The sequence below is a fragment of the Musca domestica genome, unplaced genomic scaffold, assembly GCF_030504385.1.
Source record: "Musca domestica strain aabys unplaced genomic scaffold, Musca_domestica.polishedcontigs.V.1.1 3, whole genome shotgun sequence".
NCBI lineage: Eukaryota > Metazoa > Arthropoda > Insecta > Diptera > Muscidae > Musca > Musca domestica.
In genome coordinates, this window is record NW_026712299.1 from 14,485,105 (window position 1) to 14,512,969 (window position 27,865).

Below are 27,865 nucleotides of genomic sequence, written 5' to 3' on the forward strand. Positions count from 1 at the left end.
TGCATCTAGATCTTAACACACACACATAATAACATGCAGCATTCAAAAATGTCCAGATCTAGGTTTTAGTATAAAAAAGTGGGAGTGGGTGGCAGAGGAGAACAATGAGCGAGCTGGCGATCGAGCAAGAGACAAAGTTATTTTCTTTTCAAATCTCCATATTTGTATGTGTGCGTGTGGTTGTTTGGTTTTTATTTGTAGAGGTGTATTTGTGTTTTTGGATTTATGCATTCAGCTGTGTATGTGTTGTTGTTTGATTTTTTTATTTATTTTGAGTGTTACTAAAAATGATTTAAGCCAATGAGGTACTACAAAAAAGAAGGAAGGAAAGTTAAGTAGTGTCAGGCATTGTGAGAGGGAGAGAGATGAATTTTCAAAAGAGGATCCTAGAATGTCAGGTGTGTGTGTATAGTTCTTTCCAGGGTTAAAGGTGTGTTGAGGAATGTAGTTTTGTGTGTGTGTTGTGTTTCCTTTCGAACATTTATAAGCCAATTTTGGTTTTTTAGATTTCAATGAAAGCCCACTACAAAAGTTTTGTGAATGGATGCAGCTAAGAGCGAGAGAGATTTGGGAGAGAGAGGCAGAGCAATTTCTTTCTCCATTAGAAAACAGCTGTAATACCTTGATTTCGTTGAGGTTTGGGGCCTGGGTGTGGTTGTGGTCGTGGTGGTAGTTGTTGTCGTTGTGCTGGTCGTGGTCGTCCTGGTAGTGCTTGTTGTCCTGGGTGTGGTGGTGGTGGTTGTTGAGCTGCTAGTCGTACTTGTCGTGGGTATGCGAACAGTTGTACTGGGGGCAGTACTCCTCGTTGAGGCCTGTGTTACTTCTGTTCGGACCGGATTCAAGATACGATTATCCTGCGGCAATTTGGCATTGATAACGCGATTATAATCATCATTATTGATTTTCACCACAGTGGGGGGCACTTCAGGACGTTGCACCACCTTGTCATTGTAATAGTAATCGGGATCATCCACATATTCCGTTTCATAGACATATTCCTCGTTGTTATTGTGATTACCATTAGCCAGGGGCAGATTAATGGGGGATGGCTGGCGTGGTGGTAGAGGTGTGGTCAAGGTACTGTAATAATTCCGTTCATCATTGATTAAAAGGCTGCGTACAGTGGAGGATGGACCAACGGCACTGAGGGTCTTGATGGCCACTTGTTCATTCCTTTTTTCGTTTTTTTGGTGGATGATGATCGATTGTAAGAATGGATGGTCGGTCAAAAGAATTTGGTTTGGTTTCAAAATTGTTGTTGTTGTTGTGAGTGTAACAAAATGCGTTTTATTGTTTTGGGTTGGTAAAAGGAAAGTAGTAAAGAATTGTGGAAAGAATAAAATTTTACAAAAAAATTTTGATGTTTTTTTTGTTGTGTTAGAAGAAATTGTTGTTGTTGTTGTTTCTTGGTTGTTATGTGTTAGAAAAAGTTATGATTCGAGTTATTTGTGAGAGTTGTTTTTTTCGTTTTTTTTTTCATGGAGATTTTATCAAATGGTCATTGCCTAGGCTTTGGTTTTTTGATTTTTGGATTTGCTTAAGGTCACAACATTTAAATATTCTGGACACAGAGGACACATACACAGACATGCCTTTAAAACAATTTGAATGTAATGCGAAGCCTATTTTTTGGTTTTGTTTTTCTTTTTATATTCGAAAAACCATTTTTAATGATTATCATTTTTAATGCGCAAGGGTGGAAGAGGTTGGGGTTAGTTATTTGATTTTTGGTGTTAGCATGATTTTTCTGTTCATTTTTGTTTTTTTTTTTTTTACAAAATAATGTTTTATTTTGGGATTTAAACATTTTTGGTTTATTTTCAAGTGTTATTAGCGTGTTTTTGTTGTTATTATTTTGAAAATAGCGTTATTTTTGAGAATGCCTAAGGGACTTACCTTGATGGTGGTGGGCGTGTGGGTTGATCGTAGGCATTGTCTTGTTCGATCTGGAAAAATATTTCAATTTTAGTTCGGTATTTAAAAAAATATATTAAAAAAAAAAAAAATAATAATAACAATAATAATAATAATAATAATAATAATAATAATAATAATAATAATAATAATAATAATAATAATAATAATAATAATAATAATAATAATAATAATAATAATAATAATAATAATAATACTAATAATAATAATAATAATAATAATAATAATAATAATAATAATAATAATAATAATAATAATAATAATAATAATAATAATAATAATAATAATAATAATAATAATAATAATATAATAATAATAATAATAATAATAATAATAATATAATAATAATAATAATAATAATAATAATAATAATAATAATAATAATAATAATAATAATAATAATAATAATAATAATAATAATAATAATAATAATAACAATAAAAATAATAACAACCTTAAAATATTGAGATGTAGTCTGAATGGAATCGGATGTTAATTTCGTGTTTTATGAGCTTTGACCCTTTGTGGGGGAGGTACAAGAAGGAGTGAACCGATGTATCCCATCTTCACAGCAGATCTTGTTTTAGCAGAAATAATGGAATGTCTGAAATATGAAGAGAACCTTTGACCCTTTGTGGGGAAGGTACCAGAAGGAATGGTCCTACCTCAATCACTTTTATAACAAATCTTGTCTTGATGGAAATATTGAAATGTACCAAGTCTGAATGGACTCGGATGTTAATTTCGCATTTTATAAGCTTCTTGTATATTCAAAATTTTGACCCTTTGTGGGGGAGGCACCAGAAGGAGTGGGCCGATATATTCCATTTTCACAGCAGATCTTGTTTTAGTAAAAATAATGCGATGTGTGTAATTTGAAGAGAACCGGATGCTTATTTCGGATTTTATGCACGTTTTGGTTACTCAACATTTTTACCCTTTGTGGGGGAGGTACCAGAAGGAATGGTCCTCTCTATACCATCTTTATAACAGATCTTGTGTTGATGGAAATATTCAGATGTGCAAAGTCTGAATGGAATCGGATGTTTATTTCGCTATTTTTGAGCTTCACGGATATTCAAAATTTTCATCCAAACTGAGTGGACCGATATATTCCAACTTCACACCAGACCTTGGGATAATGAAACATATTGTGATGAGTTAAATTTAAAGAGAATCGGACTCTTTCATCACATTTTATAAAAGTTTTAATTATTCAAAATGTTGACCCTTTGTGGGGGAGGTACTTGATGGAGTAGACCGATATTATATATTTTCGCATCTGACCTAGCACTGATGCAAGTATTAGGATTTGTAAAGTTAGACGAAAATCGGATTATCCTTTCTCTTTCTGTTCAGTAATTTTTTTCCTTTAAATGTTGACATTTTGTGGGGGATGTTCCAGAAGGAGTGGACCGATATTGCTCATCTCCGAACTCGATCTAGGTTTGGCAATAATATAAAGATGTCCCAATTTCGGAACAAATCGGAGACTCCCTTCAAGAGTGCGCACTAGTCAGACAGACGGACGGACACCCCTAGATCGACTCCAAATGTCCTGAAACGGTTTTGGTCCAAAGAGACATTTGGTACAAAAATTACGTTAAGATCATATAAGCAGGTGTTTTTGAAAATGTACTAAATGGTACTAAATTCGGTACAATTTGATCGATTGATCTAGAAATTTAAAATGAGAATGGGATTACTGTTAATGTGTTGCGTTGAGATTAAGAGGCTGTTCTGAAAACACTTACTAAAATGAACTAAATGGTACTAAATTTGTATTGCGTGAAGGAATACTGCTTGAAACCTGAAATTTGGGTCGAGATTTAGAGGTAATACGTACTTAAATGTACTAAATAGTACTAAATTTGTATTGCGTGGACGAATACAGTTTGAAATCTAAAATTCGGCATTAACATCACTGTTAGTGTGTAAGGTTGAGATTTGAGGGATATTTTGTTAGTACCTACTAAAAAGTACTAAATGGTACTAAATTTTGTTTATGGGTCAGGGATTGAGTTGGAAGTCTAAAATTTGGCATTAGGATCACCTTTGTGTGGTTTGATTGATACATGACGGGAGACTTTGAAATACGAACAAAAAAGTACCAAATATATTAACTTTGGTATTTAGGGAAAAAATAGAGGTGGAAACAAAAAACTGGAGTGAGAGAGTTGGATGTATCCATGTAGGATAGAAAAACTAAAGGGTTTTTGGACGTGTTAACAATATGTGTACAAAAAGTACTAAAATGCACGAAATTTGGTACCATTTGAATTTATGTGAACGGATAGTGGCAAAATATTGAAATTGTATAAGAATCAATTCCTGGAAATGGGATTGATTTAAGTAGGAGGTTGTAGAAATGTGTACTAAGTGTAATAACTGTACTAAATAGTACTAAATTTTGTACAATTTCGTTTTGGATGAACGGAAGAAGCTGGCACTTATAAATGTTGCTGTTGGGGCCCCTGTTGGTGGTAGGTTTGCGATATAGATATGGTTTTGGAAATGTGTACCACAAGATACGACAGGTACTAAATAGTATTCTATGTTGTACAACGTGGAGTTGGGTAAACAGATTGTACTTGAAATTTGGTATTAGTTGGTCGTTGTTCATGCGAGTCCCGAACATATGGAGGTGGTTTCAGAAATGTGCATTATAATTGTACGAAAAGTACTAAATGGTACTATATTTGGTATGGGGTGAAGGGATAGAGAAAAAATTCTGAAATTTCGATATTTAGATTACTGTTGGTGTCTGTGGTTAAGTTATGGAGATGGTTTTGTAAGTTTGTACTATAGTTGTACGAAAAGTACTACATGGTACTAAATTTAGTATTGGGTGAAGGGATACACAAAATTTTTATTGAGCTATCTGTTGGTATCTGGTGTATATATGTGATAGGTGATTTTTGAAAAATTTACTAAAATTGTACGAAAAGTACTAAATGGTACTAAATTTGGTATGGGGTGAGGAGATAGAGATAAAATTCTGAAATTTGATATTTAGTTTGCGGATGGTATTTGTGTATGGGATTTTACGTTGGCTTGGAAATATGTACTACATCAGTACGAAAAAGTACTAAATGGTACTAAATTTGGTATTGGGTGAAAGGGTGAGGCTGGAATACTTAAATTTGATACTGGTCTAAAACCACCTTCAATGTTTTGGAAATATGTACTATGATTTACCAAAAGTACTAAATTTGGTGTTGGGTGAAAGATTATAGCTGAAATCCTGAAATTTGATATAGATGTCACTCTTAGTGCCTGTGGATAAGATATGGAGGTGGTTTTGGAAATGCGTCCTATAATTGTTCGAAAAGTACTAAATAGTACAAAATTTAGTATTGGGTGAAAGGATAGGGCTGGAATCCCCAAATTTTGATATTGAGGTCTCTCTAGGTATCTGGTGTTAAGATCAGATACATATTTGTACTATAATTGTTCGAAAAGTACTAAATGGTATTAAGTTTGGATCACTGTTGGTGTCTGAGATGGAGACATGTAATTTATTTTGGATATGAGTACTAAATGTTACCAAATTTGGTGTTGGTGAAGGAATTTAACTGAAATCCTGAAACTTGATATTGAGGTCACTGAAAGATTTTTTTTAGACTGAAGTATTGGATGTGGTCCATTTTGCAAGGCCTTAAATATATCCTCCTCGTTATACTTATCTTATAATCTAAATCGAAATCTCTCATACATACCTGGGCAATCAGATCTTCATCGTAATCCGAATTGTAGACCAAGGGCTGTTGATTCGTATAGGTTGGTCTTTCCGGTTGTTGTTGCTGCTGTTGTTGTTGTTGCTTGGCTGGTTTATAAGTTTCTCGTAGCGCTGATTGCGGTGCAGGTGCGGGTGTTGTGAAAACATCCAATGGGCGATAAGTCGATTGTCGAATGGGTTGTTGATATTGTTGCTGTTGCTGGTGTTGTTGTTGCTGCTGTTGTTGTTGCTGCTGCTGATATTCTATGTCCCTATACAAATCGATATCATCGTCATAAACAGAATAATAGTTATCATAAGGACTTTGTTCAGATTGTTGGATATCTGATTGTGGTATTAGTTGCGGTTGTTGTTGTTGTTGTTGAGATGAATGTTGTTGGGGTATATATTGATGGGATTGTTGTTGTTGTTGGTGGTTGTGGTGTTGTTGTTGTTGTTGTGGTATATATGAGACAACATCAACATTATGATTGTTATTATTATTATTTTCATGATTATTATTGTTGTTGTTGTTATAATTTGTGGACACCGATGTTGTATTATAGTAATTACGATTCGAACTGAATGGCTGGGGCTGAGCCAGGGTTGGTAATGGCGGTGGCAATTGTTGTTGCTGTTGTTGATGATGACGATAATGATTTTGGGTTTGTGTCGATGGTATGGTCTCAACAATCACTTGCTGATGGTCTTGTATTAAATGATGATGTTGTTGTTCATGCGGTTGCTGTTGTATTTGATGATGCTGTTGTTGTTGTTGTAGATGTTGTTGTGGTGTAGGCCTGATATTTTGCAAGAAAATATTGGCCGGTGTTGCCGTTTGTGAGTGAATTGATGATGATGGTGATGAGGATTCAATTCTGAATTTCGTAAGTCGATGTAGTTGTTTTTTGTTTGTGTAATGGATGTTTGTTCAGTTGTTTTCGTGTTGTTGTATTTGTAAGCCATTATTATATACAAACAATTTAGGGGTTTCATATAATTTTGGATGTTTTTGGTCGATAATAAATAATTATATTTGGTTTTGGATGATGATGGTTTATAACAATGATATACATAAACAAAATATTTTTTGGAAAAAACAACAAATTGTGTTTTTTTGTATTTGTATTTGTTTTTTTTTTTTTTTTGATATATACACAAAAAAGAAAATGAAAAAATAAAAAGTAATAAATGTTTTATTAGTTTTGGTATGTTCTATAACACATTAAATACAAAATACAGCTACAGCTAAATAAGTGTGCTTTTTTTTTCTTTTTCTTCTAACTATACAACAAAAATAATAAAACGAAATGGAGTTTAGTAGAAGCAGAGACAGTTCATAGGAAAAAGAGTGAGAGAAAGGGTTATGAAGTGATGTTTTATGTATAAATGAGGTTAACAAGCGTTAGTAATAAAGAGGAAGGAGAATTTGTTAAAGAAATAATTAATGAGATTTTAAATATTGAGAATATGTATCTTGAATTCCATGAAATTCTAAAATTTAAAAAAATGTATACTTGGAAAACTTAGGCTTAGGGCTCAGGCTGGCCATGTAATACTTTCAAAATATATTAGATTTTTGGAGTTATAAGGGAGAATCTTTTTTAAGAATTATTGGGGCCATTATTATTTTAATGCTTTAAACCCAAAATATAATATATTTTTATTTAAAATCAAGTTAAAATGTATCAGTCGGATATGCCGACAGATGTATACCCTCAGCCAATGATCGATTATTTAAAAATATATTTCGACTTCTGTTATGATTATTCAAATTGTTGACCATTTATGGAGTAGGTTCCGAAGGAATTGGCCAATATTGTGCATTTCGTATCGGACCTCAATAAATGTAATATCACACGTGCCAGGTTTGGACTATATTGGTTACATCCTTCATTTTGTATGAGATATGTGATCATTTATAGAAAATGTTAAAATGCGTCGGAGGTACCAGATATAGTCGACCGAAGTATTGCCTTATTGGCAAAATTACAAGAAAACCGAACATTTATATCCAATTTTATGTGAAATCATAAAGTCCACATTCATCTCAGGATTCTGGTTGAGAAACATATATTTATATATAGCAAGTTGTAAAGAATCGCTGACTGGTCTCGCAAGTTATGACAGATTAAATTATTGAAAATTGTGACCCTTTCTGGGTGAGGTAATTGAAAGGGGTTCGCCGGTGTATAACATCTTCACAACAGATCTTGTGTTAGCAAAAATGTTTGTCTGTGTGAAATTTAAAGAGGGTTGGATGCTTATTACGATTTCTTTGAGCGTTTTTTTTTTCAAAATCTTGAAGCCCATGTGGGAGAGGTACCGATCTCTACCATCTTTATCACAAATCGTATTGATGGAAATATTGAGATGTACCATGTCTGAATGGAATCGGATGTTAATTCCGCTTTTTAAAATATTCAAGTATATTCAAAATTTTACCCTTTGCGAGGGTGGTACCAGAAGAAATGGACCGATATATACCATCTTCACAGCAGATTTTGTGTTAATAGAAATAATGGGATGTGTGACATATGCAGAGAACCGGAGGTTTATTTTGAATTTTATAATTGTTTTGGTTATTCAAAACTTTGACCCTTTGTGGGGGAGGTACCAGAAGGATTTTTCCGATCTCTACCATCTTTATAGCAAATCTTTTGCTGATTGAAATATTGAGATGTCAAGTCTGAATGGAATCGGATGTTAATTTCGTGTTATATGAGCTTCATGAATATTCAAAATTTTGATCCTTTGCTGGGGAGGTACTGGATGAAGTGGACCGATATTGTCCACTTTCTCATACGCCCTAGCACTGATGAAAATATTTAGATTTGCAAAGATGGAGCAAAATCGAATTCTTTTTCTCCCTTTTTGTGCAGAAAATCTTATTTTTGAAAATGTTGACATTTTGTGGGGGAGATGCCGAACTCGATATAAGTTTGATAATAATATTACGATACAGCAAGTGTGGATCAAATCGGATACTCCCTTCAAGAGTTATAGTGTGCACCAGCCAGATGGACGGACATCGACTTCAAATGCCCAGAAACAGATTTGCCAATCAAATGATATATACCCTCTGTAGCCATATGGCTGAGGGTATAAAAATCGGGTGTTGGCTTTACTAATTCAATCTAAGACATAGGTGGCATCCTTCATTCGGTAGAAATTGGCCAATATGAAGCATTTGCTATTTGTGTATTCGCTAATTCAAATTCAAATTAAAGTGGGGCAAATGCATAATGGCGTTTAGTTTTTCTATTTGGCAATAGATGACCGTCGAGCCCAAAAATCCGCGAAGAAATTGGCTAATATAAAATATTTTCTATTTGTGTCTTCACTAATTGAAATTATTTTATGTTTCAAAAGTAGATGACATTAAATATTATAGATAAATATTTCTAAGTCCCTGATATGTGTTAAAACATCAATTGTAGAAGAAATTCCTAGAATGTTCAATATTAATTCAGTAAGAACAAAACATATATATTCTGATTCTAAGGTCCTTAAGAGGAGTTAATAGCTTCGAATCTAAGAACTTGTAATAAACTTCCAATTCAAATGTAGAGGGTCGGTATTCAACAAATACGCCTTCATTTGTATTCAGAACTAGGCCAATACGAAGGGCTTTCTGTTAATGTCTTCGCTAATTGCAACTGTATTTTGTTTCATAACTAGATGGCGTTAAATAGTACATATACATATATTTTTAAGTTCCTGATATTTGTATTGTTAAATGACAAATGCAGTGGGAAACCCAAAAATGAAACTTTGAACTCAGTGGTAACAATACATAGATACTGATTTTTAGCCCTATAAAAATAATTAATAGCTTCGTATGATTTTATTAACTTCGAATTCACATATAGAGAGATTATACTCAACGGATATATTTTAATTTGTATTGAGAAGCATTTTCTATTAGTGTATTCGTTAGTTGGCTAGTATATTGTTTCAAAAGTAGATGGCGTTAAATATTAAACATAAATGTTTTTTTTTTCAATTACATCAGGAAACTAAAAATGAAACTATAAATACAGTGAGAAAAAAATATACAGACTGACTATAAGGCACGTAAAACAAATTTATAGCTCCGAATCTAAAAGTTTGTAATAAACTTCAAATTCACGTATAGAGGGCTTATATCCAACGAATGTTGTTTATTTAATCATTAACACCAGATTTTTACCATTCAATTTGTTTGATAGTAATAATAAAATTTGGTATTAGTATTTGACATCGAGCCGAATTAAATAAAAATGAAAATTAATAATTCCCTTTAAATATTATTTGTGAAAAAGGGATTTTATAATAAATATAAAACAAACATATGTTTCAGCGTTTATTTTTCTTACATATATTAGAATATAGAATGTTATTGTTTTAATAATTAGAATTTCATGGTTTTCTTAATAACATATATAAGTAAAAATGTTGAAAAAAAAAAAAAAAATAAAAGAATGAAGGGATAGTATTTACAGATTGCAGAGTTGCAGAATATTTTCAGAAAAAAACACGACAATTTTTAATACTTTGTTACCGAAAAATTGTTGAAGTTAACAATTAAGAATGATGATGATCAGTATTTTATTTCACAATTTTGATTTGAATTGCTGTATATCAAGACATTTCTGTATACTTCAAGCGAAAAATCGATGAATTGAATAGAAAAAAAATTAGAATACTTCAAGAGCCAATATTTTTGAACAAATTTTAGGAATGTTCTTAGAACTGTACACGATTTAACCACCAATTCAGATAGCATGTTTCGGTAATTATAATTAGGAAATAGATAGAAAGTCACCATTGAGATTATATCTATTTTGCAAATAGAATTACTATTCAGAATAATGTATAGCTTTACTAAGTTAATAATCATAGGATAGCCCTGAACGGCAGAGAATTTGTTTGAGTTGCTAAGGCCGATCTGGAATCAAGTAATCGAAAATTGGGTTTCATTATAATACCTAGTATTATTTCCAATTTCAATAACGACATTATTCGAAAGGTTAAATAAAACTCTAAGCAGTATATAGCTCCTTTGTTTAATTAATTAAAAGTGAAAATGTGGAGTAGTGTGATATATGGGGTTTCTTCCATACTTTCCATATTATGATGTGTAAACTTGCATCATCGGCTATCGTCGCAAAAAGTGGTGGTGACATTCGCTAGGGGATATGTATAAGTATATTTTTGGGAAATAGGTGGCGTTACCCATTGGAGTGTTTATATTTGCCACATGCTTGGCAACATGTATCTTGTATGAAGACTGAATGTTATTTTGTAAACAGATTTATTTCTCTTCTGGTTTAATGGTAAAATGAGTAATAGACCGAAATATGAAATTCACTTGGTAAAAACAAATTTTCCCAGAAAGTATGAGTAAGAGAAACTAATACAAATATGAAAACTAGATGGTAATATTTCAAAACTGAATATTTCATCCATCTGAAGTTGGAAATCATGTTTTTACTTTTTATTTGATCAATTTTTTCCAGAAAAATGTAGTAAACAAGAGAGTCTCCTTTTGTGCTAAACACGATTTTTTTTTAAGACAATTGGTGACGATTTAAACTTATGTTCCGAACTGCGTCTCATTTTTAAGAATGTTAGGCGGAGAAAAAGTTAGGTAAGAACAAGACTTGGCCTCCTTATAGAAGACTTTGAGACCGAAATCTCTCTCCGCCTACCGAACCAAACTAACCAGGCTCTATAGGCGGAAAATCAAGCAATAACACATGCTCTGAACTAGTTTAATGCTAATACGGGACAAACTATCGTAAATATCCTAACGGAAGTTAAATCTGGGCAGAAACAGCCAATAAAGTCAAGTCAAGAACTGCATAACGGCGATCAAAAACTATTCTCAACAAGGATCAGTACGCTGCATATGGGAAACAGATCAAAAAGGGATTAGAGGTTACGAACGGGAAAACTTACTAGCAAAATATGCCAGAAGTTTAAGGAAGACAAATGTCGAGTGTGTAAAGTTTTCCAAATAGAATTGAATACTATTGTCATGGGAGTGAAGAATATTCCAATAGTAACCTTGATTGAGTGAAGTTCTAAAATATAAATATGAATGCAAGATTCAAATTAATGATAACATATGGGGAATTTTACATACATACATAAATACATATGTATTTGAAACGATATTGAATACTTTTCCTATTGGTTGGGAGCTACTCAATATCGAGTATTTTTGTAAATATATTATTGCAAAGTAATTTTAAATACGATAACGCCTAAAAATATGCTGTATTTTTTGAATAATGCAATTTTTTTATTTTGTTTGAGATTTTTTGAACAATTATTCTTTGTAAACGTTTATTAGTTAAATATTTTACATTTCTCAAATTTCTTAAAATCAATAAAAAAAAAAAAATAATATAGATTTAAATTTTTTAATAGTTTTCTGAAAATATTCCATTTAGCAACTCTGTTTTTTTTTTGTTTAAGTTTGTCGAAGGGAGTAGCAGTTTGGGCGTCCCGGTTTTCATTTAGTCACCGTTATATTCAAATTTCTTGCGAAATATCTGTACAATTATATTTTCATTGTGTTTTTTTTTTGTAGTCCCACTAGGGTATTCACAGCAAACAAAAAAAAAAAAAAGGATAACAACCCCAACGTATTTACAGTAAAGTGTCATTTTGTTTTCCTTTTAGAGGGGGCAGGGAACGAAGGGACGAAGGATTATTTATGAAGGTCAGATTTGTTTTTCTTTTGTACAAAATTAGCAGATTAAAGATTATTTTCTTTGGAGTTTTTATTTTTTATGTATCTTTGGTTTTGTGTTTAGTTTTCAAGTTTTAAGAAGGAGGGTTTTCATTCTGAACAACAAAAACGTATTAAACAAAAACAAAAAATGGATTGCAGGAAAAAAGTTTTTGGGTTGATTTTCTTCGAATCAACTTACACACTATACCTGTTGGGTCCGTTCAAGTCCAGCATGGGCATTATTAGGTTATTGTTGCCGTTTCCGCTAGAAGACGATGCCAATTGTTGGGGGCGTTTTCTAAGGCCTATTAGGGGTTTATCCTTCAAGTCAATGGTCATGAATTTTGTACCACTAGGTGTGTTACTGTTGTTGTTGCTATTACTAATTGTGTTGTTGTTGTTCTGATTTTGAGTTTTCCATTTGTTCTGTCCCCGATTGCGATTTGGTCGGATGGTATAACGCATTTTTGGTATACTAGTTGTTGTTGTTGAGGTCATTGGTCTAGCTGTGGTGGTCGTGGTGGTAGTTGTTGTCGTCGTCGATGTTGTCGTACTGGTCGAACTACTGGTCTGAGGTCTGGCGGGTAATTTCTGTTTAATTTCTTGGAAATAATCACTGGGGAAGTTTATAAACGAAGGAATTTGATTGGGTGGCTGAGACTGCTGATCCTGACCACTTTGTGGCTGATAGAATTGTTGGAACTGCTGATGGGCCACCCAGAAAGGCCGCCGAGTGGTGGTCACCTGCACAAATCCTGTATCGTAGTTGTGATAATTTTTATTGGGATTTTCGGTGGGTTTCAGGGGTGGCGGCATCATTTCTTGCCTGGGCGGAGCCATGGTCTCGGTCATGGGCATATAGGGAGGCATTTGTGAGGGTGGCAAAACTTCTTCGTCTTCCTCCTCCTCTTCGTATTCCTCATCATAGTATTCGGCAGCTGATGGTGGTGGAGGTCTGGGTTTTGTGGTGGTTTTCAGACTATTCAGGTAGCTTTCATAACCCTTTGTGGGCCGTCGGGTGGTGGCAACAATGGGCACTCCCACAGTGACTGGTTTATGGGTTACCTCATTTATGTTGAGGGTGGGTGGTGTGACCGAGATGGGCCTTTCTTTGTGCACTTCTTTGACATATTCCAACATATCCACTACGGCTGGGTTTAAATGGGACATATCCTGACTTTGTAGATTAGAAATGAATTCAGGGAGATCAAATTGCAGTTTTATGGGTTTGCCAGAGCCAGGTGTGGGTCGTAGTCTGCTGGGCAATTCGGTGGTGCTACTCAGGGCATGGAGAAAACTTTGATAGGATTCGGGTTGGGTGGAGCTATTGGCATAGGTTATGCCATTTGCAAATTGTTCAAATCCTGGAAATTTGCCCAATTTTGGTGGCGTTACAATATTGATATTCGAGGTCACAGAGGCTGGGGAAGGGGAGCTGCCGGGATTCAAGGTGCTATAGAAATTTTTCATTTTTTGATTGGCAATTAGATTGTATTGGAAATAGTTACTCTCTGTGGAACTGGGTAGGTCATAGCTCTGCTCCTCCGGCTCCTGATAGCTTGAGGAGGGATATTTGCTGGGATAACTTCCCGACAAATGTTTGTTGTTGTAAAATCCTCCCACTGTGCTGATTTGCGAGAAATGTGAGTTGGGTGTCACCTTGCCGGGTGAGGTTTTGTAGTTCTGCAATGGATCAGCAGTTGTCCCCTCTCTCAGCGGTTGATTGTCCAAGTGGAAGTAACTGAAATTTACGCCCTGCAATTTCTTTCTTTGTTCCTTCAACTCCTTGAGGGATTGTAGGATATAGGGCAGTAAATCGGGTTGATTGACATATTGCCCTGGGCGCCCAGTGGTACTGGAAGCCAAGGAAGAGCTTCCGGTACTGGAGTAATAATTCCCCACCATTGGCCTAAAATCACTGCCTGTATCCTTGGGTGGTGGTGGCAGAGATAAATTGTAACCCGTATAAACCACCTTGGGTTTTTGTTTGATGGTTCCAGTTTGATAATTTTGGGTTTTATAGTTCGAATTCACGGAATTCAAGGGAGCATAGGCCGGAGTGGAGGGTGGTGATAGATAGGGATTAAAGGCTCCAAATGAGTAGGGCACCGATTGGGAGGAACTTTGATGATATTGTTGATACTGTTGCGATTGCTGATAGGGATTTGAGTCAATGGAACGATAATTGTGACCCTGACCCGTTGATGACCACTGAACCCGGGGTCTGATGTTTTGGGTTGGACTATAGGGCCTTAGTTGGCGTATGGTTCTTACATTCGACTCAGCCACGGCATTATCATTGGTATCCACATATTCCATGTCCACCATAGCTTCATCGGGGGAACGGGTCACAATTTCGGTGGGTATATTCTCGGGGTTGAGTGGGGGCATATCGGTGATAAGGGGTTGAATTTCAGCGATTTTAGTTTCGGCTGCATCTTTATTTTCATTAGAGTTAGGGAGAGAGTCCTGTTGTTTTCCCAGGGCAGGTGACTCCGGGGCTTCAGCTTCCTTGGAAATGGCATTTTGGGATTTATTTTCCAGGTCTGAAGAAATTTCAGGTTCTTCTTCCGCAATTTTGGGATTTTGGGCCAACGAAATTCTCTTAATTTCCCCATTTTCATTGTCTGGATTTTCCACCTGATTTTCATTTTTCCTTGGCGAGCCTAGAGCCTCCGCTGTACTCAGTAATTTCTGAGTCTCTTCCATATCCTTGCTTATTTTATTTTTCATTAAATCCATGAGATCCTCAGGAGAAGTGGTCTTAAAATCCGGACCATACAGCTCTTCCACCAAAATTGAGATTTCCTGCATTGTTTCCTCAGTGGAGGGGGAAGCCTTCAATTTTATCTCTTCCTCCCCAACGACCTGCTCTTCATTTGTTTCGGCCAATTTCTGTCCATCTAAATCACGTTTCATACGGCGATGGTCATTGAGGTCAAGATCTTTGGCGTCTACAATGTATAAGTCATTGTTGTTGTCGTTTTTGTTACTGTCTTCCTCCTCTAGTCCATTGTTAGCCAACAAGTCAAGGTCCATGTTGTATGTTCTAGATTTCGCATATTGTTTTTTGTTTTGTTTTTTGGTAGGTAAGTCATAGAAAACATAACACACATGTTTGAATCATACGTCAAGTCCGGTTCAGTCCCATACAGTCCGGTCAATGGTAGTGGTTGCGATGGTGACGGTGACGGTGGCGATGGTGCAGTTGCAAATGCATTTTTTTCGATTTTTGAAAATTTTATGAGTTTTGATTTTTTTTGAGAAGTAAAAAAATGATTTTGCGTTTCGAATGTGTGTGTGTATGAAGAGTAATACCAGAGAGTAAGTAAAATAGTAAAAATAGAAGAAAAGAGCATTAAATGAGTAAATAAGAGTAGATAATTAAAAACAAATAAAAGCAGAGAATACGAGAATTATTATTGCTATTGGTTTTTTGTTTGTTTTGCTTTGCCGAGACGAAACGATAAAGCCATGTGAAAAATAATGATAGTGAATGAAATTAAAAAATCGCTAGAGATCCTTAAATGTGTCTGATTCGTAATGGACATGCCTTAAATCTTGATTTTCTGTCGTTTTTCAAATCTTACCTGTATTGTGAGCCAAAATTATAAGAACTATACTTGTCATTGCTGGGTATGGCATTAATGCTAGCCTGATGTAGGATACCATCACGATCTTTTTGCACCTGGCTAACGGTACTGGGTTGGCCACGGTAGACACGTTGTTGGCGATCGCTTTCTTCTTCTTCGACCGGAGGCAAACTGTCATGGGCATCGGCATAGAGCTGTAATCAAAATCGAAAAATTTATAAGTAATTTCAAAAATGCACAAACTGGGAATAAAGCTTTCAAAAAATGTGGATAAAATTTATATAGGACAAGCATATTCGTAGAACACCGGATATGGATAAGGATTCAAGAAAAAGAGAGAAAAGACTAAAAAAAGATACAACCACAAAAATTGACTGATTACATAAAATACCAAAATTTAATGCAGAATAAAAATCTAAATCCAAATACACATTGTCCACAAAAACTGAAACCATGCGAAATTTTTTGAAACATGCGCCTGTTTTGATAAACTTATTCTAGTTCAAAGCCTAAATTTAAAAATAAGACAATAAAAAAGATATGAGGTTTTACACTAATTTTCATTGACACGCCCTGGATTTTCTAGACATTCGACGGTGGTATCGAAGACCTAAAATGCAAAGACTAGACAAAATGCATTCTGAGCAAATGGTTTGTGTCTATACTATCTAGATAACAGCTCATGACAGTGTGTTAACATAAAAAACACATTTTTAGAAAAAATGACAAACAAAAGTTTAAAAATCCAAAAATTGGGTTTCAAAATTATATTTCATAGATTTTCCCAATTAATTGCATATTGCCTAAGCGTTTAAATCGCTTAAAATTGCTAACTATGTTGTTACGATATCATAACAACAGAGGTATTTTCACAGGGTTGCCATATCTTGACTCTGCCTTGTCCCATCTTTATACTTTTATGTCTTTGGTGGTATTTGACTTTTCAAATTTTTATACCCTGCACCACAGAGTGGTAAGGGTATTATGCATTCCTGCATTTGTTTGTAACAGGGAGAAGGAAGAGAGATAGACCCAAAATTACTTTTGAGGATCGTCATAGAAACACTTTCTGAGTCGATTTATGCATGTCAGTCCGGCTGTCCGTTCGTCCGTCTGTCCATGTATTCTTGTGAACAAAATGCAGGCCGCATTTATTATCCGATTGAAATGAAATTTTCCAAACAATATTTGTTTGGCCCAAGAAAAAGCCTTTAGAAATTGGTGATAATCGGATCAGATTTAGTATAGCTCGCATATATAACTTCAACCGATTGCTGGTTAATTGTGCACCAAATTGCCAATATCAGTCCAAATGACAAGCATTTTGGCACATCTAACCGAATTCAATCTAAAAGCGAGTAAATCAAATTTCGTGAAAATCGATTCAGATATATGTAGCTATAGCTCCCATATATATGTTTCATCCGATTTGGCATTTCAGTCCCTCACATTCGTAATATGCATTCGACAATACTGATATTGTGTACCTGATATCTTATAGAGCTTGGAAATACATTTGCTAAATTTTACCGAGATCGGCTAAGATTTGGATATAACACCCATATATATCCTTAATTCGATGTCAGGTTTATTGTGCACCAAATGGCCAATATACATCAAAATGAACTGCATATAAGTTCGCCAAATTTGGTTCAGATATAGCTAGAGCTCCCGTATATATGTTTCATCCGATTATGTGTTTAAGTTCCTTACATTCGTAATATGCATTCGACAATTTGGTATCAGATACAGACCAGAAATGCGCCTGCCAAATTTTATCAAGATCGGTTCCGATTTAGATATAGCTCCCATATATACAGGGTGATATAAAAAACTGCAACAAAGCAAAACGCCATACTTTTTAATTTTTTTTTTTAATTTTATTAAATGAAAGCAAAAAATGTTGGAAATAGCATCAAATTTTAGAATAAGTTTAGGTTTTTTTCGAATTGGTCACCTTTGGCACGAATAATGGTCTTTAAACAGCCAATGAAAGTTGCTCTGCGGTATTTTGGCCCATTCCCGGCGAGGCGCTTGTTTGAGGTGATCGACACTTTGGTATTTTTTAGTGCTTGCTTTCCAAAATACTCCAGCCACAATGGTCCAACGGATTGGTATCCGGAGATTTTGGTGGCCATTGTGTGCTGGAAATGAAGCGAGGAACCTCATTTTGTAACCATTCTTGGGTGGCCCGTGCTGAGTGCGATAGTGCTGAGTCCTATTGGAATATCCAAGATCTGCGGCCAAAATGTTTGCGTGTCCAAGGCTTTAATACACCCTCCAGAATATTTTCGCGATAATATTCGGCATTTATTCTGATGCTACGGTCGATTAATACGAGCGGTTCAGCTCACGAGCCATTTTTCGGCCACGGCGACGCGGGTTTTGGTCAAGTCCCTTCTTTACTTTTCGAACCATTTCTGCTGATGTTGCTGTTTTCTTCCGTCCACTTCCTTGACGTCGGGCTACGCTACCAATATCACGGTAACAAGCGATGTTACGAGACACAAAAGACTTATTCACATTTAAATGCTGGAGTGCTCTAAAGATAGCCACTTGTGGTTTTCCAGAATCATGCTATCACGCTTGAATTCCATCATGAATAACTTTTTTGTTGGAAAATTTTCATCAAAATGCCTTTGTACGCTTGTTAACAATATAATGAGCTGATACAGGAATAATTTTAGCAGCTCTCGGATGAGTGGCTTAGAAATGACAGCAGTCTGAATTTGGTTGCAGTTTTTTTCATCTCACACTATATATATATATATATATATATATACGTACATATATACAGCAGATCTTGTGTTAGTCCAAATAATGCTATGTGTGAAATATGATCGGATCTTATTTCCGATTTTATAATCGTTTTGGTTATTTTAAATGTCAACTCTTTATGGGGGAGGTACCATAAGGAATGATCCGATCCCTACCATCTTAATACAGATTTTGTGTTGATAGAAATTTTGAGATGTACCAAGTCGGAATGGAATCGGATGTTAATTTTGCGTTTTATTCATGCTTCATGGATATTTAAAATTTAGACCCTCTGTGGGGGATGAGTGGATCAATATTCCATCTTCACACCAGAACTTGGGTTAATAAAAATATTGAGATGTGTGTAAAGACAATCGCACTCTTACATCACATTTTATAAGAGTTATAATTATTCAAAATTTAGACCTTTTATGTGGGAGGTACTTGATGGAGTGGAGCGATATTGCCCATTTTCGCACCTGACCTAGCAATGATGCAAATATTAGGATTTGCCATGTTAGTGCAAAATCGGATCATCCTGTCTCTTTCTGTGCAGTAAATTATTTTCATTGAAAATCTTGACATTTTGTGGGGGAGATACCCGAAGGAGTGGACCGATATTAAGTTTGAACTAATATTAAGATATACCAAGTTTTGATAAAATCGAGAGCTCTCGTACGCACCAGACAACCGTATGTCCGGCGGACATCGCCAGATCGACTCCAAATGTCCTAAAATGGATTTGGTCCTGGGATCTAAAACCATTATGGCTAGAAAGACTTCTTTGTGTACTCGCTCGTGGTTAAACATTTTCTACAAAAATAATCTTCGTATTTTTATCTGCAATATTTGTAAAATGCACAGATTTCGAGAAATCATAATCCAAAAATTTCCAAAAGTGTGGAAGAGAGGGGAACTTGCCACCTCTATTTAGGATAATTTGCGATGTAAACTTTCAAAACACCGGTACACGTGTCTTATTTTTTTAACTCTGATAAAAAAAATTACAAATTATAATGAGTTGCAGGTGGATTCTGAACATTGTTTAATATCCTTATAAAATAAATAAATCCCCATAATTTTGGTAAAGTTTTCAAAAAAAAAAAAAAAAAAAAAAAATGTGGATAGAATATTTCAGTAAAGAATATCCTCTAAGTTCTATAGACATAATATCTAATAAAACTCACCTTAGCGATTTCCTCTTGGGCCTCCAACAAATGTTTCGGCTGGCCGCGGGATGTGATGACAGGATTGGGTGATACCTTCAATTGCGGTGGTGGTGGTATGGTCTGAACTTGAGCCTGAATCACCTGGGGTGGCTGGCGATGATATTGCGGTGGAACGGTGGGCTTCAAAACCTGTTGCTGCTGTTGTTGTTGCTGTTGCTGCAACTGAGGTTGCTGTTGAGCCTGGGGACTGGTAAAGGATGAACCGAAACGTATGCGGCTAGGCAAATGTTGTGGCTGTTGTTGTTGTTGCACTTGTTGCTGTTGTTGTTTGCTAATAACAACATCACGATCACCGCTATCGACAACTTCACATCCCACATTACGTGGCCAATCACATGTTTGCAACTCATGCGAATACATCAAACCGCCGGTACAACTTTCCAAGAGGGCTCCACCAAATACACAGACATAGTACTGGGTACAGTCCGTCGGATGGGGATAATAGCCGAATTCTTCGGGACAATCGAAATTGACGCCATTCGAATTGGACGATGAGGAGGACGAGGATGATGAGGAACTTTTGACATTGGTGCCAAAGCTGGTGCGAGAGCTGGTAATGCGGGATGAGCGTTTGCTTTGTGATTGGGCAGCTGAAAAGAAAAAATGATGAAAAATTTAGAAAAAAACGATAAAATTTAACAAAAGTCTATAAAAATTAAAAATTTAAAAAACTGATAAAATTTAATAAACTTAATAAAATAAAAAAAAAATCTATAAAAATTTAAAATTTAATAAAAATGAAAAATTGATTAAAATTTAAAATTTTTATAAAATTAAAAAGGTTGAATAATTTCAATAAAATGTTTGTTATAATTAAAACAATTACAAAAAATATAAATTTGAAATTATTATTTTTTTATAATTAAAAAAAAATTATAAAACCTGAAGTCTTGCATATGATCTCATTTTGAGTTTGAGTTTAAATTTTCAAAAGCTCATCTCATTTCTTATCTCAAATTGAATAAAAGGTCATCCCCGACAGAAGCCATTGGCTACTGTTTGTCTAATTAACTGTTTGACTAGACAATGGAACAATTCAGAAGATCATCATGTAATTTACGATTTATGTATATTTTTGTTGTTGTTTTTGTAAGATTTTTTTTTTAACTTAAAACAATGCTTCTTGTAGTCATGTATGTATGAGTGTTGGTTTTTGTTATTGGCCGTGTTATTGAATTCTAGAGTTTGGTTTTTGTGGTCTATTGTTCGCAGCGAGAGACTTGATGATGAGTTAGTTGGTCATATAGATCGTCGATGCTTAGCCATGACTTTTATGGTTGTAATAACAAAATGTTCTTGTTGTTGTTTTTGGTTGCTGTTCCAATGTTCTTATGGTTGTCAGATGTTAGAATAGCTAGTTAGCTTGACGATGAAGCTATGATGGATCAGCTTCTAAATGATTTATTGTTTGATGTCTCATTGGATTTCATGTCAAATGATTGAATATTAGAAGATGCTTGTTAAAGTTTGTTGGGAGGTTGTGGTTTGAGGGGGGAATTTTTGGGGGTTTTCAAAAACGAAACCAGTAAGTAGAGGACAAAGGCCAGGCGAGATCGACTATATGATACCATACACCAATATTAATAACTTTTCCATGCAGAATGTAAACAAGTTAAAAAGTAGTAAGTTCGGCCGGACCGAACTTTGAATACCCTGCACCACTTACAACGAATTTGGAAATAAAATCCTTAAAAAATTCTGTTAAAATTTTAAAAATACCGAATATAGGCGTTATATTGGTGTCTATACGACGTGGACCCACATGGGCAGACAATTTTCTGTCTTAGGCTGTAGTATCCATTACGAACTTCAAATACCAAATCTTAAACAATTCCGGTGCATAATGTCCCTAAAATCATTAACATACCGAATATCGGGAGGTACCGTTATATGGAGGCTATATGAAAACGTGGACCTACATGGCCCATTTACAAACTTAACCTGCCTACTGGAAAAATAAACATGTGTGCAAAATTTTAGCCTTCTATCTCAATTTGTTCGAAAGATAGCGTGATTAGAGCAGACGGATAGACAGACAGACGGACATGGCTAAATCGACTTAGAATTTTACGCTGATCAGGAATATATATACTTTATTGGGTTTGACATAAGTATTTCGAGGATTTACGAACGGAATGACAAAGTTAATATACCCTCCATAGTATGGTGAAGGGTATAAAAATGGCAAAAAGTCGCCATTTCGGAGGGAGGCCCACCCAGCGTACGTTCTGCTGCTCGAAACTTCTCGTAGCAAATATAAATAAATAAAATCAGGTGAAGTATACATATTGGAGCTATAGCTATATCTGAATTGACCCAAGTTTTATAGTGTGACGAAAATATAACTAAATCTGGACCCATTTCGCTAAAAAATTGGTAGAGGCTTTTCTAGACTTCACTTAATGTCTTTTATCGAGAATATTTTGATGGAGCATATTATGGGATAAGTGGACTTGAAATCGCATGAAATATACTTATATGAAAGCTATAGCGAAATATGTGCCGATTTTCACAAAATTTTACATTTTTGTTTCTAGGCGGAATTCGGTCGTAATTCGGTAACAAAATCAAAATATACTTAAAATCGGGTAAAGATATATATGGAAGTTATATCCAAATATTAACCAGTTATCACAATTTCAATCAGATCCTTCATTGGATCATTTAAAAAATACATATTTTTATAACCTACAGAAGATATTATTAAATATTGACAAAATGTGCCTCATCAAAATAATGGTTTTACACTTCTTTGGAAAAAATCTGTTTCACGACATTTGGCCAAGTCCCTCCATTTGTCCGTCTTCGTGTGCGCACGATAGTGTGTATCCGATATGATCCAATCTTGGTACATTGAAATAATTTTACTAAGCCTTATATATGTACTGATATTCACTGAATACGGCGGACTTGATTCTACGTTGAATTAGGTAGTATATGAATCGAAAATGGACAAAATTGACTCACTCAAATGCTGAGGGAATATATCTGTTGGGGTACCGATGGAAACTTTTCAAAAACTGGGCCTAAATTGAATATTTCTGAGAGGAGTTAATCTACCCACAATTATTTTTTTGGGTAAATGAGTAACTTCCGACGGAGGCTATGCCAAAAAGTGAACTAATATTTCATTTTTCCTTCAAAATTCGGAAAACCAGTAAGTGGCGGCTACACCAAAATATGAACCTAGATAGGTTCGGCCGGGCCGAACTTTTAATACCCTCCACCATTTGGGAGAACATATATAGGGTGAGATGAAAAAACTGCAACTAACTTCAGACTGCTGTTATTTCAAAGGACTCGTCCAAAATTATTCCAGTGACAGCTCATTATATTGTTTACAAACGTACAAAAGCATTTTGGTGAGGATTTCCCAGAAAAAAAGTTAGTCGTGATGGAATTCAAGCGTGATAGTGTGTTTTCTTTATATTTGACTGGAAAACCACAAGTGGCTAACGTTAGAGCACTCCTGCATTTAAATGTGAATAAATCTTTTGTGTCTCTTAATACTGGTAGCGTAGCCCGACGTCCAGGAAGTGGACGGAAGAAAACAGCAACATCAGCAGAAATGGTTTGAAAAGTAAAGAAGCGACTTGATCGAAACCCGCGTCGCAGAGGTCGAAAAATTGCCCGTAAGCTGAACATATCGCAATATTCCATTCGGCAAATATTGAAAATGAGCTCGGGGTAAAGCCATTGAAATCCCAAATCCCCAAAATGGAAGAACTTACACGGCAACAGAAAGAAAATAGACTCAAAATACCTAAAGAGTTGCTTCGGTGTGGTGAACTGGCGAATTTGGTTTTCTCCGATGAGAAAACATTCGTTTTCAAGCAGTTTGTCAACAAACAAAATTATCGCGTTTACTTGCCAAAGAGGTCAGCTGAAAATGTGCACCTTCGGTTGGCCACCAGAACTAAAGCGCCGGCCATGGTGATGGTGTGGGCCGCCATAACTGCCGATGGTCGCTCTCCGCTCGTATTAATCTACCATGGCATCATAATAAATGCGAAAATATTCTGGAGGGTGTATTAAAGCTTTGGGCCCGCAAACATTTTGTCCGCAGACCTTGGACATTCCAACAGGACTCAGCACTATCGCACTCAGCTCGAGCCACTCAGGAATGGTTAGAAAATGAGGTACTCGCTTCATTTCCAATACACAATGGCCACCAAAACCACCGAATACAAATCCATTCCACAATTGTGTCTGTGGCAGCGTGTGACGATTTCATTGGCCGTTTGAAGGCCACAATTCGTGCCAAAGGTGACCAATTCGAACAAATCTAAACTTTTTCTAAAATTTGATACTATTTCCGACATTTTTTGCTTTCATTCAATAAAAGTTAAAAAAAAAAAATAAAAAAACAGTAAAGAAAGTCTTAAAATCGGGCGGGGCCGACTTTATGATACTCTACACCACTTTGCTAATTTAGTAGAGCTCCACATAACAATTAAAAGTTTTTATGGGAGAATGCAATCAAACGCGGTATGATTATAATTATAATTTAAAGTTCAAATGACTAAATATGCCGAAGCATTTGTATCTTTTAAATTCGGACTTGTATTGCCCATCTGATATATATGGGAGCTATATTCAAATCCGAACCATCTCGATAAAATTTAGCAAAGGTATTTCTGAGCTGTATTTCATATATTTCCCTGAATATCGCTGTACATATTACGGCTGTGGGTAACAAATATAACAAATCCGATGAACAATATATATGGGAGCTATAGCTATATCTGAACCGATCTTCACCAAATTTGACATACTAGCTTCTAGACCCAATTCGGTCGTAAGTGCTAATAAAAGGTAAAGGTAAAGTGCACAATAAAAGGTAAATCGGACGAAGTTATATATGGGAGCTATATCCAAATCCGAACCGATCTCGATAAAATTTGGGAAAGGTATTTCTGAGCTGTATTTCATATATTTCCCCAAATATTGTTGTCACGGAGTGCATATTACGGCTGCTAGGGACTAAAATAACAAATCGGATGAACAATATATATTGGAGCTATAGCTATATCTGAACCGATTTCGATCAAATTTGGCATACTTTTTTTTAGGCCTAATTTGGTTGTATGTGCAAAATTCCATACTATTCGGGCTGATATTACATGTTTGGTGCACAATAAAAAGCAAATCGGACGAAGATATATATGGGAGCTATATCTAAATTTTGACCGATTATCTCCAATTTCAATAGGGTTCGTCCTTGGGCCAAACAAATGATTTGTGCAAAATTTCATCTGGTTCCGGTAATAAATGCGAACTGTACTTTGTTCACAAAAATACATGGACAGACGGACGGACATGCTTAAATCGACTCAGAATGTGATTCTATGCAGACCATCAAAAGGAACTTTGGGTATATCTCGTTTCCTTTGCCTGTTACAAACAAATGCACAGACATAATACCCTGACCACCTTGTGGTGTAGGGTATAATTATGGCGTTTGACTTTTTTGCAGTTTTTTTATCCCACCCTAAATATCAGTCTTAGGTCAGATACAATTTGGCCAATATTGGCCAAGTGCTTCGGAACCTCTCCAATAAAGAGTAAACAGATTGAATAATCATAACTCAAGCCTGGGGGTATATATTTGTCGGCAAAACCGGCTGATATTATTTCACTTCTTAATAGAAGATCATTAGACGGCATTATTCCCATCAGGTTATCTTCCATCAATAGGAGATCCTAGGAGACCGCAAGGTGGTCTTCTATCTATAGATTGTTTTGTAGATTTTCTCGCAATGGGAGACCATCAGATGCTGGGTTTCTATTATTAAATGGTCTTGTATCCATGGGACATTAGCAGATGGACATTCTATTAGTAGCGGAACATCAGATGATCGTCTATGATTCGGAGACCGTATGATCGGCTTCTATTTAAAATGGTCCATCAGATCTATGTCTATGGGATACCATCGGATCATCATTTTTCTTTAAAAGGTCATTCGATAAACTAATATCCTAAAAATGTTATTCAGAGGATCTCTTATAGATACAACTCCAGTTGCTAGTCTCCCATTAATAGAAGATCATCTAATGTTCTCCCAGAGATAGTGGGCCAAACTACCATCTGATGATCTCTTAATATAAGCGACCATTTTGTTATAATAAACATTTCTTAAAAATCTGCCCAGAACATTGTTGTCATTCAACTTATTTTCACTCGATCTTCCCATTGAGACTGCAAAAAAAACTTGAATATATTTTTGCAAAATGTTAACACCAACAAAAACAAAAAAAAAAAAAAAAAAAACTCAAAATAATGTCAAGTAAATTCCAAAAGTATGACATTTACTATAAGGTCAACTTGCCAGACGACTTCCAAGATAGAAAATCACAAAAAAATAGAGAAAAAATAAAAGACAACAACTTTATTGAACACGAATTTTTTGTGATAAGCAGTAGCAAGCAGGTTGAAGAAGACAACCAATATCAACAACAATATTTTGCCATTAAACATAAACAATAACCAACCAGTAAAGAAAGTCCTAAAGTCGGGCGGGGCCGATTTTATGATACCCTACACCACTTTGCTAATTTAGTTGAGCTCCACTTAATAATTAAAAGTTTCTATGGGAGAATTCAATCATACACGCTATGATTATAATTATAATTAAAAATTCAAAGGACTAAATATGCCAAAGCATTTGTATTTTTTAAATTCGGACTTGTATTGCCCATTTGGTGCAAAATTAATTTGAAATCAGATGAAGATATATATGGGAACTATATCCAAATCTGAACCGATCTCGATAAAATTTGGCAAAGATATTTCTGAGCTGTATTTGATATATTTCCCTGAATATCGTTGTTACGGAGTGCATATTACGGCTGCGGAGGACAAAAATAACATATCGGATGAACAATATATATATCTGAATCGATTTCGATAAAATTTGGCGTACTTATTTCCAGGCATAATTTTGTTGTATGTGCAAAATTCCATTCTATTCGGGCAGATATTACTCGTTTGGTGCACAATAAAAGGCAAATCGGACGAAGATATATATGGGAGCTATATCTAAATTTTTACCGATTATCTCCAATTTCAATAGGGTTCGTCCTTGGGCCAAACAAATGTTGTTTGCAAAATTTCATCTCAATCGGATAATAAATGCGACCTGCATTTTGTTCACAAGAATACATGGACAGACGGACGGACAGACGGACTGACATGCATAAATCAACTCAGAAAGTGATTCTATGCAGATCATCAAAAGGAACTATGGGTCTATCTCGTTTCCTTTTGCCTGTTACAAACAAATGCACAAAGACATAATACCCTGACCACCTAGTGGTGTAGGGTATAAAAAGTATAATAAGAAAAGTCATCTGATCTGAAAGTCAATACAAAAATATATATTTCAAATATAATGAAATTGATTTATTGAGTTTATATTTTCCACATCATTACAATCCCTTCAGATTTCATAATATGTCCCTTTCCCTTTTTTTCGACAAACAAAAAAAATGTAGAATCATCTTAGAGTGGTTAAAAATAAGGTTTGTTGCTTAAGTCTTTTGTTATCAGTTCATGCCAAAAAATATGAATTATTTTCATGTATTCATCCTCCATTCAAACTAAGTATTAATAACGCTGACAACATTGTTTTGCATTTACTTCTGACAATGATTTTTGCGAAATCCTCAAAAACATTCCTTTGATAGCATTTTTTTCTGTTGTTCATCTAAAAAAGTATACATCATCTTCGATTTCAACTTCAATATTGGAAAAATCAATTTATTGATATTTTTCTTCTATTTTTTTTCGTCTGCGTCGCAACTTCATAGTCATTTAAATTTTTGTTTGCACGCAATATTGGGTAAGATTTTGTTTTGTTAATTTACTGTTGTTGTAGATGGAGTTCCACAGGGTGGTGGTAAGTGTGAG

General features: G+C 35.1%; 1 protein-coding gene across 2 annotated transcripts in view; it reads right to left on the bottom strand.

The window, feature by feature from the left end:
• Nucleotides 1–27,865, bottom strand: part of LOC101899401 (mucin-2) — a 303,682-nt gene that overhangs the window by 26,649 nt on the left and 249,168 nt on the right. Inside the window, exons 3-8 of one of the 2 annotated variants that reach the window (XM_059124560.1) lie at nt 19,915–20,546; nt 15,968–16,164; nt 12,586–15,426; nt 5,655–5,925; nt 1,897–1,946; nt 622–1,173 (exon numbers count right to left, since the gene is read on the bottom strand). In XM_059124560.1, coding sequence (XP_058980543.1) covers nt 622–1,173; nt 1,897–1,946; nt 5,655–5,925; nt 12,586–15,426; nt 15,968–16,164; nt 19,915–20,546 — 4,543 coding nt within the window. The remainder of the gene's footprint in view (nt 1–621; nt 1,174–1,896; nt 1,947–5,654; nt 5,926–12,585; nt 15,427–15,967; nt 16,165–19,914; nt 20,547–27,865) is intronic. The other variant, XM_059124561.1, reaches the window with a different exon arrangement.